The sequence below is a fragment of the Oncorhynchus tshawytscha genome, linkage group LG29, assembly GCF_018296145.1.
Source record: "Oncorhynchus tshawytscha isolate Ot180627B linkage group LG29, Otsh_v2.0, whole genome shotgun sequence".
NCBI classification, from domain to species: Eukaryota; Metazoa; Chordata; class Actinopteri; order Salmoniformes; family Salmonidae; genus Oncorhynchus; species Oncorhynchus tshawytscha.
Window position 1 is genome coordinate 22,562,931 of NC_056457.1, and position 18,081 is coordinate 22,581,011.

Genomic DNA, 18,081 nt, shown 5'->3' on the forward strand with positions numbered 1-18,081 from the left:
AACTTCTACTTTTAAAAATCCACATCTCTAAAAACAAGTCTCTCACCGTTGCCGCCTGCTATAGACCACCCCCTGCCCCCAGCTGTTCTCTGGACACCAAATGTGAACTGATTGCCCCCCATCTATCTTCAGAGCTCGTGCTGCTAGGCGTCCTAAACTGGAACATGCTTAACACCCCAGCCATCGTACAATCTAAGCTTGATGCCCTCAATCTCACACAAATTATCAATGAACCTACCAGGCACCACCCCAAAGCCGTAAACACGGGAACCCTCATAGATATCATCCTAACCAACTTGCCCTCTAAATATACCTCTGCTGTTTTCAACCAAGATCTCAGTGATCACTGCCTCATTGCCTGCATCCGTAATAGGTAAGCGGTCAAACGACCTCCACTCATCACTGTCAAACTTCCATGAAACACTTCAGCGAGCAGGCCTTTCTAATCGCCCTGGCCGGGGTATCCTGGAAGGATATTGATCTCATCCCGTCAGTAGAGGATGCCTGTTTTTTTTTTTAATGCCTTCCTCACCATTTTAACTAAGTGGGTTTTTAACAATGTGGGTTCTCAGCCACCCCACGAAAACAATGCCTCAAATAATGATACATTTCTGTTATGACTAAAAAAGTAATATGTGAAGTCAGCCAATATTTATTGTATTTTGTTGAAAATCTGTAGGCCTATGTCGGTCACTTAAATTCTGGTAGAACCCCCATTCAAGAAATTTAGAACCAGGAACAGATATAGCCCTTGGTTCTCTCCAGACCTGACTACCCTTAACCAACACAAAAACATCCTATGGCATTCTGCATTAGCATCGAACAGCCCCCGTGATATGCAACTTTTCAGGGAAGCTAGAAACCAATATACACAGGCAGTTAGAAAAGCCAAGGCTAGCTTTTTCATGCAGAAATTTGCTTCCTGCAACACAAACTCAAAAATGTTCTGGGACACTGTAAAGTCCATGGAGAATAAGAACACCTCCTCCAAGCTGCCCACTGCACTGAAGATAGGAAACACTGTCACCACCGATAAATCCTCTGTAATTGAACATTTTAATAAGCATTTTTCTCCAGCTGGCCATGCTTTCCACCTGGCTAGCCCTACCCCGGTAAACAGCACTGCACCCCTCACAGCAACTCGCCCAAGCCTTCCCCATTGCTCCTTCTCCCAAATCCAGTCAGCTGATGTTCTGAATGAGCTGCAAAAGCTGGACCCCTACAAATCAGCCGGGCTAGACAATCTGGACCCTTTTTTTCTAAAATTATCTGCCGAAATTGTTGCCACCCCTATTACTAGCCTGTTCAACCTCTCTTTTGTGTCATCTGAGATTCCCAAAGATTGGAAAGCAGCTGCGGTCATCCCCCTCTTCAAAAGGGGGGACACTCTTGACCCAAACTGTTACAGACCTATATCTATCCTACCCTGTCTTTCTAAGCCAAGTCAACAAACAGATTACCAACCATTTCGAATCCCACCATACCTTCTCCGCTATGCAATCTGGTTTCAGAGCTTGTCATGGGTGCACCTCAGCCACTCTCAAGGTTCTAAACGATATTTTAACCGCCATCGATAAGAAACAATACTGTGCAGTCGTATTCATTGACCTGGCCAAGGCTTTCGACTCTGTCAATAACCACATCCTCATCGGCAGACTCGATAGCCTTGGTTTCTGAAATGATTGCCTCGCCTGGTTCACCAACTACTTCTCTGACAGAGTTTAGTGTGTCAAATTGGAGGGCCTGTTGTCCGAACCTCTGGCAGTCTCTATGGGGGTGCCACAGGGTTCAATTCTTGGACCGACTCTCTTCTCTGTATACATCAAGGATGTCGCTCTTGCTGCTGGTGAGTCTCTGATCCACCTCTACGCAGACGACACCATTCTGTATACTCCTGGCCCTTCTTTGGACTGTGTTAACAACCCTCCAGGCGAGCTTCAATGCCATACAACTCTGCTTCCGTGGCCTCCAACTGCTCTTAAATACAAGTAAAACTAAATGCATGCTCTTCAACCGATCGCTGCCTGCACCTGCCCGCCTGTCCAACATCACTACTCTGGACGGTTCTGACTTAGAATACGTGGACAATGACAAATACCTAGTTGTCTGGTTAGACTGTAATCTCTCCTTCCAGACTCACATCAAACATCTCCAATCCAAAGTTTAATCTAGAATTGGCTTCCTATTTCGCAACAAAGCATCCTTCACTCATGCTGTCAAACATACCCTTCTAAAAGTATTGCATACATCAAGTGGAGAAACACTAAGGGTTTATGGTCAGTATATACAATCACTGGTAGGGCAAGTATGTGACTAAGTTGGACCTCTTAAAAGGTTACTGGCAGGTTCCGTTAACTTCACGTGCTTCTGAGATTTCTGCCTTTGTGACCCCAGACAACTTCCTACAGTACTCAGTCATGGCTTTTGGGATGTGAAATGCACCAGCCACTTTCCAATGACTGGTTAACTCCGTATTAGCTGGCGTTCCTAATTGTAGTGCATACCTTGATGACCTAGTGATTTATTCGTCTGAGTGGTCAGATCATGTTGACTCTCTAAGGGTAGTATGTGAACGGTTGGCAGCTGCTTCTCTAACCCTGAACTTGGCAAAGTGCGAGTTTGGGAAGGCCACTGTTACCTATCTCGGTAAAGAGGTTGGCCATGGACAGGTGCGCCCTGTTGATGCCAAGGTCTTGGCTATAACCGTATTCCCTGCACCTACCACCAGACGAGAGCTACGCCGCTTTTTAGGGATGGTTGGCTACTATCGTAGCTTCTGTAAAAATTTCTCTGTGGTAGTGGCTCCGCTCCATTGACCGATTTGCTCAGTCCGGCTAGATCATTTGTGTGGTCCCCTGATTGTAAAAGAGCTTTTGAATCTGCGAAAGCACTCTTATGTAGTACCCCTGTACTTGCTGCTCCGGATTTTGAACAACCATTCAAACTTGAGGTAGATGCTAGTGCCAGAGGTGCTGGTGCTGTTCTACTGCAGCAGGACAAGAGTGGAGTGGATCATCATGTTTGTTATTTTTCCCGTAAATTGAATAAATGTCAAACTAACTATGCGACAATAGAACAAGAAGCTCTTGCTTTGGTTGGCTCTGCAGTACTTTGAAGTATATATTGGTTCCAGTGCCCTACCAGTGATTGTACATACTGACCATAACCCCTTAGTGTTTCTCCACCGGATGTACAACCAGAACCAGCGCCTTATGCGTTGGGCGCTGATTGTACAAAATTATAATTTGGAGATCCGCCACAAAAAGGGTTCTGATAATGTATTGGCAGATGCTTTGTCTCATGTGTAATGATGATTTTTGTATGTTTTGTAAGGTTGACTTTGTTGTTGATCTTGTGAGTATTCATTGTAATACTGTGGTCGCAATCCCTAGGGTTGCTCTTTTAAGGGTGGGAGTGTTACAGATACAAGTATCCTGTGTGTGTATCCTGTGTGTGTGTTTCTTTTCTCTCCTTCTCCCCTCACAGGTGAAAATCATCACTCCCCAATCAGTCACCAATCATCAATCAATCAGAAGACACACCTCCTCCTGTTTCCTACCCAATCACCACCACCTTTGTTTAAAAACCTTGTCAGTTGTTTGCTGTGGAGCTCAATCTCTCTGTAAATGCCATGTCTGTAGATCTCTCTGTTTCACTCTCTCTTTATGTATTGACCTCTCTTTTGTTTGAGCACCTCCATATCACTTTGTCCTCACCTGTGAGTATTGTTTTTTGTTATGGTGTTTGTGTGCTGGTGGGAAAAGGGGGAACCAAGACAAGTCGCCCATGGGCATACACTACCCGTAGGTAAACTTTGTTAAATACCCTAGTTAGAACTGGGCGGACCGCCCACTGTATTTTTGGTTAGTTAGTTAGCTGTTGAAATAGTCTAGTCTAGCTTAGGGGTGTTTTTGAATACTTATTATTTCTTTCCTTGGGTCCAGCTCAGCCCCTTTTCCTGCTCCCCCCATTACCGTGTGTTTTCCAATAAATCCTGAGTTTGACGGTAGATTTCAGTTGTCGTGGTTATTTCGTTCTCACTTTTGCTTTGTCACTATTAGAATTTGTATGAGTTATGTTACGGGTCTCATTACCACCCCCCCTAGACTGTCGGGCCAAAAGGGATTCGTAACACTGACCATCCTAACGATCCTCGACTTCGGCGATGTCATTTACAAAATAGCCTCCAATACCCTAACTTGATAAATTGGATGCAGTCTATCACAGTGCCATCAGTTTTGTCACCAAAGCCTCATATACTACCCACCACTGCGACCTGTACGCTCTCGTTGGCTGGCCCTCGCTTCGTACTCGTCGCCAAACCCACTGGCTCCTGGTCATCTCCAAGACCCTGCTAGGTAAAGTCCCCTCTTATCTCAGCTCGCTGGTCACCATAGCAGCACCCACCTGTAGCCCGCGCTCCAGCAGGTATATCTCTCTGGTCACCCCCAAAACCAATTCTTCCTTTGGCCGCCTCTCCTTCCAGTTCTCTGCTGCCAATGACTGGAACAAACTACAAAAATCCCTGAAACTGGAAACACTTATCTCCCTCACTAGATTTAAGCACCAGCAGTCAGAGCAGCTCACAGATTACTGCACCTGTACATAGCCCATCTATAATTTAGCCCCAACTACCTCTTCCCCCTACTGTATTTATGTATGTATTTATTTCTCCTTCGCACCCCATTATTTCTCTCTACCTTGCACATTCTTCCACTGCAAATCTACAATTCCAGTGTTTGACTTGCTATATTGTATTTACTTCTCCACCATGGCCTTTTTTTTGCCTTTACTCACTTTTTTTTTTGCCTCACCTCATTTGCTCACATTGTTTATAGACTTTATTTTTCTACTGTATTATTGACTGTATGTTTTACTCCATGTGTAACTCTGTATGTGTCGAACTGCTTTACTTTATCTTGGCCAGGTCGCAATTGTAAATGGGAACTCTTTCTCAACTTGCCTACCTGGTTAAATTAAGGTGAAATAAAAATAAAAGGAAAATGTACGCCTACAACGCTGCACCTTGGTCCAATCCATCCCTAAACGATCGTGACACTTTTACAACATTAACAATGTTTACACTGTATTTCTGATCAATTTGATGTTATTTTAATGGACAAAAAATGTGCTTTTCTTTCAAAAACATGGACATTTCTAAGTGACCCCAAACTTTTGAACGGTAGTGTGTGTGTGTGTGTGTGTGTGTGTATATATATTATATATACAGTTGAAGTCGGAAGTTTATATACACTTAGGTTGGAGTCATTACGGGACATTGTGCATGACACAAGTAATTTTTCCAACAATTGTTTACAGACAGATTATTTCACTTAATTCACAATTCCAGTGGGTCAGAAGTTTACATACACTAAGTTGACAGTGGCATTAAACAGCTTGGAACATTCCAGAATTGTCATGGTTTTAGAAGCTTCTGATAGGCTAATTGACATCATTTGAGTCAATTGGAGGTGTACCTGTGGATGTATTTCAAGGCCTACCTTCAAACTCAGTGCCTCTTTGCTTGACATCATGGGAAAATCAAAAGAAATCAGCCAAGACATCAGAAAACAAATTGTAGACTTACAGATGTCTGGGACATCCTTGGGAGCAATTTCCAAACGCCTGAAGGTACCACGTTCATCTGTACAAACAATAGTACGCAAGTATAAACACCATGGGAACACAGCCATCATACCGCTCAGGAAGGAGACCTGTTCTGTTTCCTAGAGATAAATACTTTGGTGTGAAAAGTACAAATCAATCCCAGAACAGCAAAGGACCTTGTGAAGATGCTGGAGGAAACAGGTACAAAAGTATCTATATCCACAGTAAAACGAGTCCTATATCGACATAACCTGAAAGGCTGCTCAGCAAGGAAGACGCCACTGCTCGAAAATCGTCATAAAAAAGCCAGACTACGGTTTGCAACTGCACATGGGGACAAAGATCGTACTTTTTGGAGAAATGTCCTCTGGTCTAATGAAACAAATAGAACTGTTTGGCCATAATGACCATTGTTATGTTTGAAGGAGAAAGGGGAGGCTTGCAAGCCGAAGAAGTAGATCTGAACCAGTACAGAGGGATAGGCCAACAAGTGATATATGCTTCAGTAAGTTTGGATTTTTAGTGTTTACAGCAATGGTTATCAACTGTACTGCAAATCGCAGAAAATTTAGGTTGTGGTGGCAGCTGCAGAGAAGTATTTTGGTGTACTAGATTTGACAGAAGAGTTACATTGTGTGTTGAGTGGTGGTGTCCCGTCCTTTCAGGCTGTTGGCCTGAGATATAACTAGATAGATTTAGTGGAGTAGGGTGGTGGGTTTTTAATTCGTTTTTTTCCAATCAAAGTATAAGGGACTTATACTCCAGTCTAGTTGATGGCAGTAGTGTGCAACATTTATTGGATGCCAACCGCCGTTAAACCTCATCGAAGAAGAAAAAACGTCTCAATGCAGACAAATGAAATAGGAACTGAAAAGGAAAAACACTTGTTTCCCAGGGAAAGTATAACATGGCTGTGTCATTGGCGCGCGGGCCAAATTGAACGTCACAACGCTTTTTGCTCTAAGCTACTCCCTAAAGAAAATATTAGATTTTTGTCAGTGAAAATAAAATTGATCATGAAGTTCCGAGCAAAAATGATTGATGTTGGTTGCCTTAACCATTTCACACGTAAGTCTAACGTTAATACTATGTTGCTCTTGTGTAGCTAGCTAGTATTAAGCATTCATTGCTAGCTAGCTAATAACGTTAGCAGCTAGACTAACAATTTGAGCAAAGTCCTTCTCTAGGTTTCACATAAAGTTGAACAATTATACCAACTACTGTTACTTGCTAGCAAGCGTGTTTCACTTGCAAGAGAAAATATATGGTTGGTGCGGGTGCTGTCTGCAAAGAAGTTGGCTGTTTACTAAACTAGTCCAAAGACACTGATACAAAGATGTGTATAACTAACGTTAAACCTCATCGTTCTAACTGTGGCTGATAGAACACAACTTTTGCCAAAGAGGATATACCATGACCAAACTTCTCTGACTCGGTTTTGGTTATATGGGATACGGCCTTTGTCAGAATGGACTTTTCGTGATAGAACACTTACGCAGTAGGTTAGGTGAATTAACGTAGCAGGAAAGGGTAATTGTGTTCAGGTTGGGGAAAGGGTTAACGTTAGTTAAATGCAGCGGGGGAAAAAATCCTTTGCTCAACGAGACGATATTTGGAAGATGACCTCGCGACTTGAGAGATTGCATGTTTATCAATTGAACCCTGAACCGACCAAGAGGTAAACAGGCAACTTCTATGCTTAAGGACAGGGTTAGAGATGGACAGAACCCCTCATGAATTTTCTCTTGCGAGTCGAACATGCAACACTTCGTAGCATTTTACATTTAACTTCTCCCCATCAGGTGTGGTGAATACCATCTCTAAACTAACGAAGACATGCATCCTGCGACTTACTCCAAACAACCTATATTTTGTACTGTCTGGTAAGGTAGCCAGCGGAGGAGTCGGCATGTGGTGTGAATTATCTCAGGTACATGCCCATGCAATACAATATGTCTATTTCTACCAATGAGTTGTACTTTGATAGCTCACACAATTGTTTTTAATACTCTCAAATGTTATATGTAGGCCTATGGATTATGAATTGCACACTGTTGCCCATTATTTTAAATGTGTCATGTGAATGAAGCAGAACAGAAACTCCAGGGAGAGGTCAGTCTGTCTGTTTCCATTATATGGAAAAAAAACTATTTTCCGAAAGTGAAATACTTTGTCTCTTCTCTAACATGTAGGCTCGGCATTCCGGAACAGTCCCACTCCAATCAAATCAAATTGTTTTTGTCACATTCTCCGAATACAACCTTGTCGTGAAATGCTTACTTACAAGCCCTTAACCAGCAATACAGTTTTAGGAAAATAAGAGTTAAAGTATTTACTAAATAAACTAAAGTTAATAAAATACAAGTGTAACAATAAAATAACAATAACAAGGCTATATACAGGTGGTACCGGTACCAAGTCAATGTGCGGGGGTACAAGTTGGGGTAATGACCATGCATAGATAATAAACAGCGAGTAGCAGCAATGTAAAAAAGGGGCAGCGGGTCAATTAATGATTAGCTGTTCAGAAGTCTTATGGCTTGGGGGTAGAAGCTGTTAAGAAGCCTTTTGGACCTAGACTTGGTGCTCCGGTAACGCTTCCTGTGCGGTAGCAGAGAGAACCGTCTATGACTAGGGTGGCTGGAGTCTCTTTTTTTTTTTAGGGCCTTCCTCTGACACCACCTGGCATAGAGGTCCTGAATGGTAGGAAGCTTGGCCCCAGTGATGTACTGGGCCATACGCACTACCCATTATAGTGGTCGGAGGTCGAGCAGTTGCCATACCAGGTTGCGATGCAACCAGTCAGGATGCTCTCCATGGTGCAGCTGTAGAACTTTTTGAAGATCTGAGGACCCATGCCAAATCTTTTCAGTCTCCTAGATGCTGGACTTATAGGCAGAGTTCCTCTGTCCAGTGTCTGTTCTTTTGCCCATCTTAATCTTTTCTTTTTATTGGCCAGTCTGAGATAGGGCTTTTTCCTTGCAACTCTGCCTAGAAGGCCAGCATCCCAGAGTCGCCTCTTCACTGTTGATGTTGAGACTGGTGTTTTGCAGGTACAATTTAATGAAGCTGCCAGTTGAGGACTTGTGAGGCGTATGTTTTTCAAACTAGAAACACTAATGTACTTGTCCTCTTGCTCAATTGTGCACCGGGGCCTCCCACTCATCTTTCTATTCTGGTTAGCGCCAGTTTGTGCTGTTCTGTGAAGGGAGTAGTACACAGCGTTGTACGAGATCTTCAGTTTCTTGGCAATTTCTTCCATGGAATAGCCATCATTTCTTAGAACAAGAATAGACTGACGAATTTCAGAAGACATTTCTTTGTTTCTGGCCATTTTGAGCCTGTAATCGAACCCACAAATGCTGATGCTCCAGAAACTCAACTAGTCTAAAGAAGGCCAGTTTTATTGCGTCTTTAATCAAAACAACAGTTTTCAGCTATGCTAACATAATTGCAAAAGGGTTTTCTAATGATCAATTAGCCTTTTAAAATGATACATTTGGATTAGCTAACACAACGTGCCATTGGAACACAGGAGTGATGGTTGCTGATAATGGGCCTCTGCACGCCTATGTAGATATTCCATAAAAAAAATCTGCCATTTCCAGCTACAATAGTCATTCACAACATTAACAATGTCTACACTGTATTTCTGATAAATTTGATGTCATTTTAAAGGACCAACATTTTGCTTTTCTTTCAAAAACAAAGACATTTCTAAGTGACCCCAAACTTTTGAACGGTAGTGTATATAAATGGTAGATTATCGTACAAGCCACAAGAAGGATCCTGTTTCAGTAATAATGAAATCAGACCAAGTGGTATATATAAAGATCCAGTCCGTAAAGAAAATTGGAGGCCTCTTACACTTCAGTGTTGTGATGCAAAAATTCTAGCTAAATGCTTGGCGCATAGAATTAAAAAGGCATTGTCAGATATTATTCATCTGAATCAGACATGTATGATACATTGGAGGTCAAATAAGACAAGTACTGTAAACAATAGAATACTATGAAATATCGGAAACCTGGCCTGGTTTTCATAGCTGATTTTGAATAGGCTTTTGATAAAGTACGACTGGAGTTTATATATTACATGCCTGGAATATTTCAATTTTGTAGAATCTCTTATAAAATGGGTTAAAGTTATGTATAGTAACCCTAGGTGTAAAATAGTAAATAATGGCTACTTCTCAGAATGTTTTAAATTGTCAAGAGGAGTAAAACAAGGTTGTCCACTATCGGCATGTGTATTTATTATTGCCATTGAAATGTTAGCTTTTAAAATTAGATCCAACAATAATATTAAGGGATTTGAAATCCGTGGCTTAAAAACAAAGGTTTCATTGTATGCTGATGATTCATGCTTTATTTTAAAACCACCATTAGAATCCCTCCACAGCCTCAGAGGGTCTATGATCTACTTTTTCTAACCTCTCTGGATTAAAACCAAATTATGATGTGTACTATATTACGTATTAGATCACCAAAAAATGCTACTTTTACATTACAGTGTAGTTTACCAATAAAATATATATATATATAAATATATATATAGTCAGGTTAACATATCCCGAAAGAAAGACATGATCTCAATCCAATACATTTTAATAGAAAGTTAGCAAAAAATAGATAAGGTCTTGCTATCATGGAAAGGAAAATACCTGTCTATTTGTGGGGAAAAAAACCCTGATCAAATCTTTAGTCATATCACAGTTTACCTATTTGCTTATGGTTTTGCCTACACCTAGTGAAATGATTTTTAAATAATATGAACCCAAAATATTCCATTTTATGGACAAGCCAGACTAAATTAAAATGGCCTATTTATATAACGAATATGAATTGAGAGGGCAGAAATGATTAAATATTAAAGCATTAGACCTCTCACTAAAGGCATCGGTCATACAAAAGTTATACTTAAATCCAAAATGGTTCTCTAGTAAATTACTAAGAATCTCAACCCATGTTCAAAAATTGCCTTTTTTCCGTTATTCAGATTACAACTGCTCACTTTCGGTTATTTGAAAATGAAATCATCTCCAAAATATTGTTATTTTTTAAACAACCCTTAGAAAGTTGGTTACAATTTCAGTTTAATCTACCTGAAAAGACAGAACAAATAATACAACAAATATTGTGGTTAAACTCGAATATACAAATTGATAAAAAAATATATATTTTTCAATATAATGTTTAAAAAAGGTAATATCTCTGTAAATTATATCATAAATAGGACTGGTGAAGTTATGTCACACATGCAGCTAACACAGATATATGGAAATGTCTGCTCTACCCAAAATTACAACCAACTAATTACAGCATTACCACAAAAATGGACAAGACAAGTGGAAGGGGGAAAAAGTAAGGAACTTGTCTGTCGGCCCTGCATTAAAGACCAAAAATTGTTAAAGAAAATTGTGATAAATAAAATATATGTACCAATTTCATTTCAGGTCCAAAAAATTGATAGCTGTGCCATATAAATTGCAAAATAGTTGGAAGAGATTTTCGATGTACCGATTCCATAGCACATGGTTTATGAATTGACAAGCAAAACAACGCCGGACTCAAAACTTCAAATTTTTCATGTTAAATTATTATACAAAATTCTTGCAACCAATAGAATGTTATATTTACGAGGGATACAATCTTCCCAGCTCTGCAGATTTTGCTGCGAGGAGGCAATGTCATTAGATCATTTATTTTGATACTGTCCATGTGTAGCTCGTTTTTGGTCACAGGTCCAGGAATGGCTGAATAACTGCAACATTTACCTAGAACTAACGCTGCAGATAGCAATACTAGGTGATTTGAAAAGTCAGTCAATTGATCAAAAATATAATTGTTATTTTAGAAAAAAATTGTATCTTTAATTTACAGTCTGTAGAAGCTATGAGAATAGAAAAGTTCAGTACTTTTGGGAAGTATCACAGCACAGTTGAAAAATATATGACAAATAGAAATCCAAAATGGATGGTGATAAGAGATAGATGGGAGGGGTTGAATGGCGCTGAAGGGTGGGACTAATAACATGATGACAAATGTAAAACATACGGGGTCTGTAAAATGTATATAGGTTCAGAAATTTTGTGAAATAGCACAGTTACAAATAGAATGGACATCAGAAGTAGAGGAAGTCCAGGACTAAAAACAAACAAATTTATAATGATTGTAAAATAGATTGTAAAATAAACTAAAGGTATAAGCCTAAGTGTTATTGTTTATTAGTTAACTCCAATTGGAGGAGGGGTGGTAGAGTTTGCAGGGAATAATAAAAGTATATTTAAAATAAAATAAAAAGTGTGTGTGTGTGTGTGTGTAAGATCAGTCAACTTGGAAAATTTCAAGAACTTTGAACGTTTCTTCAAGTGCAGTCGCAAAAACCATCAAGTGCGATGATGAAACTGGCTCTCATGTGGACCGCCACAGGAAAGGAAGAGGAAGACCCAGAGTTACCTCTGCCGCAGAGGATAAGTACATTAGAGTTACCAGCCTCAGAAATTGCAGCTCAAATAAATGCTTAACTGAGTTCAAGTAACAGACACATCTCAACATCAGCTGTTCAGAGGAGACTGCGTGAATCAGGCCTTCATGGTCGAATTGCTGCAAAGATACCACTACTGAAGGACACCAATAATAAGAAGAGATGAGCAATGGACATTAGACCGGCGGAAATCGGTTCTTTGGTCTGATGAGTCCAAATTTGAGATTTTTGTTGTAAGACGCAGAATAGGTAAACGGATCTCCACCTGTGTGGTTCTCCTGTGAAGCATGGAAGAGGAGGTGTGGAGGTGCTTTGCTGGTGACACTGTGATTTATTTAGAATTCAAGGCACACTTAACCAGCATGGCAACCACCGCTTTCTGCAGCAATACGCCATCCTATCTGGTTTGCGCTTAGTTGGACTATTATTGTTTTTTCAACAGGACAATGACCCAAAACACACCTCCAGCCTGTGTAAGGGCTATTTGACCAAGAAGGAGAGTGCTGGTGCTGCATCAGATGACCTGGCCTCCACAATCACCCGACCTCAACCCAATTGAAATGATTTGGGATGAGTTGGACCGCAGAGTGAAGGAATAGCAGCCAAAAGGTGCTCAGCACATGTGGGAACTCCTTCAAGCCTGTTGGAAAAGCATTCCTCATGAAGCAGAACGGGTGTTGCTCTCATGCATGCCTAAATGTCCCTTGCCACTAGGAGCGCCGCCACTGGATGAGTATTTTCTTGTTTGCTAATGAACTTATACAGCTCGTTGGGTGCAGTCTTAGTGCCAGCATCGGTTTGTGGTGGTAAATACACAGCTATGAAAAATATAGATGGAAACTCTCTTAGTGTGTTCTACAGCTTATCATGAGGCGAGCAAAACCTTGAGAGTTCCTTAATATTAGATTTTGCGCACCAGCTGTTATTGACACAGACCACCACCCCTTGTCTTATCGGAGGCAGCTGTTCTGTCTTGCCGGCGCACAGAATACCCAGCCAACTGTATGTTGTCCATGTCGTTCATATCAAATCAAATTGTATTGGTCACATACACGTGTTTAGCAGATGTTTTTGCGGGTGTAGCGAAATGCTTGTTTTTCTATCTCCGGCAGTGCAATAATATCTAACAAGTAATATCTAGCAATTTCCCAACATATACCTAATACACACGGTCGCTGTAGGTGTCCTGGAGAGCAGGTAGTTTGCCCCTGGTGATGCGTTGGGCAGAACGCACCACCCTCTGCAGGGTACTGCGGTTGCAGAAGGTGCAGTTACCGTACCAAGTGGTGATGCAGCCCAACAGGATGCTCTCAATTGTGCATCTGTAAAAGTTTGAGGGTTTTAGGTGCCTCGACTCGGTGAAACATAAGATACTAGTTTTTAATATCCCGTTGGTAGGATAGTCTTGAACAAAGCTCATCCAGTTTATTCTCCAATCATTACAAGTCAGAATGTTGAAATGGTGATAACTTCATTTTAACTCACTTGACCGGTTGTCTGCCGATTTTGTCCTTATGTTGGAGGTAATCTGGGACAAAATATCCACATGGAAGCGTTATCAACCTGCTGGTCGTTATATTGGTTTATCGCACGCGACAAACACTTGCACGATATGGCTGAGCGTAACCAAACCATAGACAGAACATTGTCCCACGCAATTAGCGGGCAAATTTCACAACCACTTCCAGCTGATTGCGAGGAAACGTGCTTTGGTCAACTACATTCGGTTACATTCGGCTATTGTTTACATATTGTGCATGATGTGCAATGTGTCAGAAGATTGCAAATTCAAACCACAGAACCTACTGGCGACGCAAAAAGTCAGGTAAACACTTTCCTGTGGATACCCCATCTCCACCTCCTAACAGCATGGACAACCTGTAAAGTAACTCTAAATATAATTTTATTCAACATTCTGGCTTGTAAGAGAGTCTTGTGTTCACTGGTGTCTGCTCTATACTTATCCAACAAGCCATTCTCTATTTGTGTTGTATTTGACCAGGCCAACTTCTTTGATGAGTATCAGCTGGAAGGTGTGGCGCCTGACGCTAATGAGATCTACCTAGAGGTGACCCCCGAAAACCTGTCCAGGGCTCTGAGAACCTCTCAGAATGCCAAGTGTGTGAAGATCAAACTGACCAAGAAGCACTGTCCTTGTCTCACTCTCGTTGCAGAACTGGTAAGAGCTACAGCAATTATATCCAATGTGTCGGCTTCAGGGGAAAACTGTCAACACTCACTGGGATGTGTTGATTATGATGTGGAATTCTGTTGACTATATTGTCCATGTTTGTAAGTGACTACTTTGACATGTCAAGCAGTCAGTCAGTATGTAACACTTTTCTAACAAACGGGTTTATGTTTAACACCTATAAATGAAACTGTCTTATCCCCCCTAAAAGCTATATGTTTGTAGTGTTAGGTTCTAATTCTCAGAGTAAAACACTCAACGGACATTATGAAAGCTTAACCAAGTTTATTCTTCCCAGAGGATCAATACAGCTGTATTAGACACAAACGTTTTCACACAAGCACTAATATTTAGCTGTTTAACCACCTACTCATCTGTACAAACATTGTTCTTTACTGCTAGGCAGGACACTAGTTATACGGCCATAAATTTTCTCCCTTATTTCTCCCTTAAGCTGACCTGACCTCAACCCCTTTCCATCACTAATCCATGGCTCTCTCCGCTTATCAATGTCTGCCACATGTGATCGCTTCCCTGCACTCAACACATTCAAAGCTTAATTGCACACACTATATCCTTCTATAACCATTAAATTCTGGTGTAGACCCTCTAAACCTCAGCACTCCATCAGTGACATGAATAAGTATATTTTCATATTCTCAGAACCCAACAGTGGCAAAGAAAATTTCTCCAGGTAGGAAATAACTTTGAGAGGAACCAAACTTCATAGACGCAGCTCATCCTCCTAGCTGGCTGGCTAGAAGTTTGGATACGTCAGAAGTTCAGTCATTTTATCTTTCCCTGCCCTCTTCTTCCATGTTAGCCAACACTTTCCAGCGTCAGTCGTGTTGTCACCCATGACATCCCGGTGGACGTGATACCCAGAAGGCTTTGGCACGACTTCAAAGAGCCCAGAATGCCAGACTTTGACGTGAGTACCAGAGCCACTCTAGCCTGGATCCCAGTCTCATTCTGCCCAAGCCGACTAAAGCAGAACCAGACTGGCATCCAGGCAAGTCCTCTAAAGTAATGCCAGTTTAACACGTCAGGTGTGCTGTTATTTAATTTGTTCTAATGATAACTATATCTAATGCTTTTCAGGTGAGCATATATTTGCCTCCACTGAAAACTATGAAAAATGTTGTGGATCGAATGAAGAATCTCTCTAACTTTCTGGTAAGAGACAGTTTACTATGAGCTCAGATAATTTTACACATGCCCCCAACATACTATGATATATTTGTTAAAATATCTTCACTGTATGTTTAATATTTTAAATATAAAGGAAAACATTGTTTGGAAGTCACCAGTATGTCATAATGTCCTTTAAAGTAACGTAAAATAGAGCTGTTTGTAGATTGGATTATTAGCTTTCAATACAAAGTCACGGTGCCCTCTGTCCTAGGTGATGGAGGCCAACCTGAATGGAGAGATGAACCTGAAGATTGAAACTGACCTGGTGTCTGTCACCACCCACTTCAAAGACCTGGGTAATCCTCCCTGGGGTAGGTGCATCCCCTTTACTTGTGTCGTGTGCATTAAGGCACACCGTAGCAAAACCTTTATGAAAAAACTCGTGTTAGCCATGGCAACAAACTGGAGCCTGTCTCAGGGCTTTTACTAATTTCAGTCTCGTCTCTCTTGGCCCCCCTCAGGTGACGATGGTTCTCAGGGGCGCAGTCAGAGCAGGGACCCTGAGGTCATGGCCCACACCCGCGTGGACATCCGCAAGCTGCAACAGTTCCTCATGGGCCAGCAGGTCAACCCCAGCAAGGCAATGTGCAGTGAGTCAACTCTCATGGAATTTTTTACTAATATTAACCATATTGACCAATCAATCAGCTCCTCTAATTTCAACGTCACCAACCCTGGTCCCAAAGACCCACAAGGTGATGCAGGCTTTTGTTCCAGCCCTAATGTAACAGATTTTCCGCACAAAACGTGCACACCATGTATCTCTTTAGGACCAGGGTCGGTGAAGATTGAACTATGCCATCTGATGACAGACAGAGAGCCTTGACTGTACCAGTGAGTTACTGTTGCATCTTCTGTGATGTTTTATCAGATTCATCACTATATTATGAGTAGTGATGTGGACATTAATTGAATTGTGTGAGTGAGGGAAAACAATTGTTAAGACTGAGTCATAAGAAAGATCCACTGATTGCAGATCACTGATGACCATTCTATTATTCCCACCAGATATTGTCCACAAGAGGATCATTCATTTGATTCTGCTACATGAAGACGTGTCTCTGCAATACTTCATCCCAGCGGTGGCCTAGCAAGACAAACGTTGTCTAACACAAAAGTTAGCTGAAAGGTTTGTTTTCTTCAGGATCAAGTTGGCCATCCCTCCTACTGAAGGGCTAGTGTGTAGGTATGCTTTTGATTCAACCCAATCGTAACACACCTCGTTCAGCTAATCTAGGTGCTAATGAGCAGTAGAATCAGGTGTGCTAGCTAAGGGTTGGAGAGAGCTTGGAGGAGGGTAGCTCTCCAGGAGGAGGGATGGGTGATCCTAGACTACACATTCCAATCATTTGAGAAGTTGTGGTTGATTAAGATTACATGAAAATATGTGAAAAGCTTGTAAATCAACACTGCCGTCATGCACTTCCAAAAGTATAACTTATTCTCAGTGGAATTTCATCTTTAAAATGTAAAAGGTGTACACTTAGACCTCGAACAAAGTTTGTATATTATAGTTTAGTATTTTATTTAATACGCTTACAAATCTCAAGGCCTTAAATGTATTGTCTTTGTATGTTGCTACTGTATTGCTGTACATAGTTTAATAATTCCACTCAAGATGTAGCTACACGCTCAGCCTTCATGCATTGTATGTACTGTTAATAAAACATGTTTTATTTTATTGTTAGAACACTTGTGTTATTTGTAGTGAAAAATGTGTTCAAGTCATTGCATATAGTAATATAGAGGTAGATTGAAGGATAAGGACACTTAAATGACCCCTTGCAAAAGATGTGCTACCAGTCTGTACAATGCATGGTATCTTGTAATAGCATAGGCATAGTTTGTCAGCAGTTAGGTTGTGTTCGATAGTGCAACAAATTAAATAACCACAGGATTATTTTGCAAAGGAAATCATTTTTGTCTTTTTTTGGGTCCCTAGATTAATTTGAATATGACTATTGTTGTTTTTAGATGGTTGCGTACATAGTTGGTGCTAGACACACAGAAGGACCTTAGACATACACAAAGAGATTACTGGAAAATGGGAAATGCTTGTTTTTATTTATTTTATTTAACCAGGTAGGCCATTTGAGAACAAGTTCTCATTTACAACTGCGACCTGGCCACGATAAGGAAAAGCAGTGTGACAAAAACAACAGTTATGCATGGTATAAAGAAACGCAGTAAATAATACAATAGAAAAATCTATATACAGTGTGTGCAAATGAGTTAAGGCAATAAATAGGCCAATAGTGGCAAAGTAATGACAATTTAGCAATTTACACAGGAGTGATATAACATACGGTAACCCCATTTCGTACAAATGTGAGTGAGTTTATGTTATGTGCAGATGAGGATGTGCAAGTAGAAATACTGGTGCGCAAAAGAGCAGAAAAAAAAATATGGGGATGAGGTAGGTAGTTGGTTGGATGGGCTATTTACAGATGGGCTGTGTACAACTGCAGCGATCAGTATCTTGTATGCTTTTCTAATGCTATTTAATGTGTTTGGATAGTGGTAACATAATGTTTGCCAAGCAAAAAGATAGCCAAAGTCTACAGTGGGAGAGTGCAGAGAAGAAACCAGAATTTCTTAAACTG

At 40.9% G+C, this 18,081-nt stretch overlaps 1 protein-coding gene across 2 annotated transcripts; it reads left to right on the forward strand.

Annotated features, from left to right (window-relative positions):
• The first annotated feature begins 6,460 nt into the window (after positions 1-6,460).
• Positions 6,461-17,165, forward strand: hus1 (HUS1 checkpoint clamp component). 2 transcript variants are annotated; one of them, XM_024392583.2, is made up of 9 exons: positions 6,461-6,675; positions 7,410-7,537; positions 14,096-14,272; positions 15,108-15,215; positions 15,386-15,460; positions 15,690-15,789; positions 15,940-16,068; positions 16,249-16,312; positions 16,487-17,165. In XM_024392583.2, exons 1-8 carry the CDS (start codon positions 6,624-6,626, stop codon positions 16,302-16,304), a joined length of 825 nt encoding a protein of 274 aa, XP_024248351.2. In that variant the 5' UTR covers positions 6,461-6,623; the 3' UTR covers positions 16,305-16,312; positions 16,487-17,165. The 2 variants fall into 2 exon arrangements, with proteins under 2 accessions (XP_024248351.2, XP_024248350.1); XM_024392582.2 differs by lacking the exon at positions 16,249-16,312 and having other exon boundaries at positions 6,467-6,675.
• Positions 17,166-18,081: the final 916 nt, after the last annotated feature.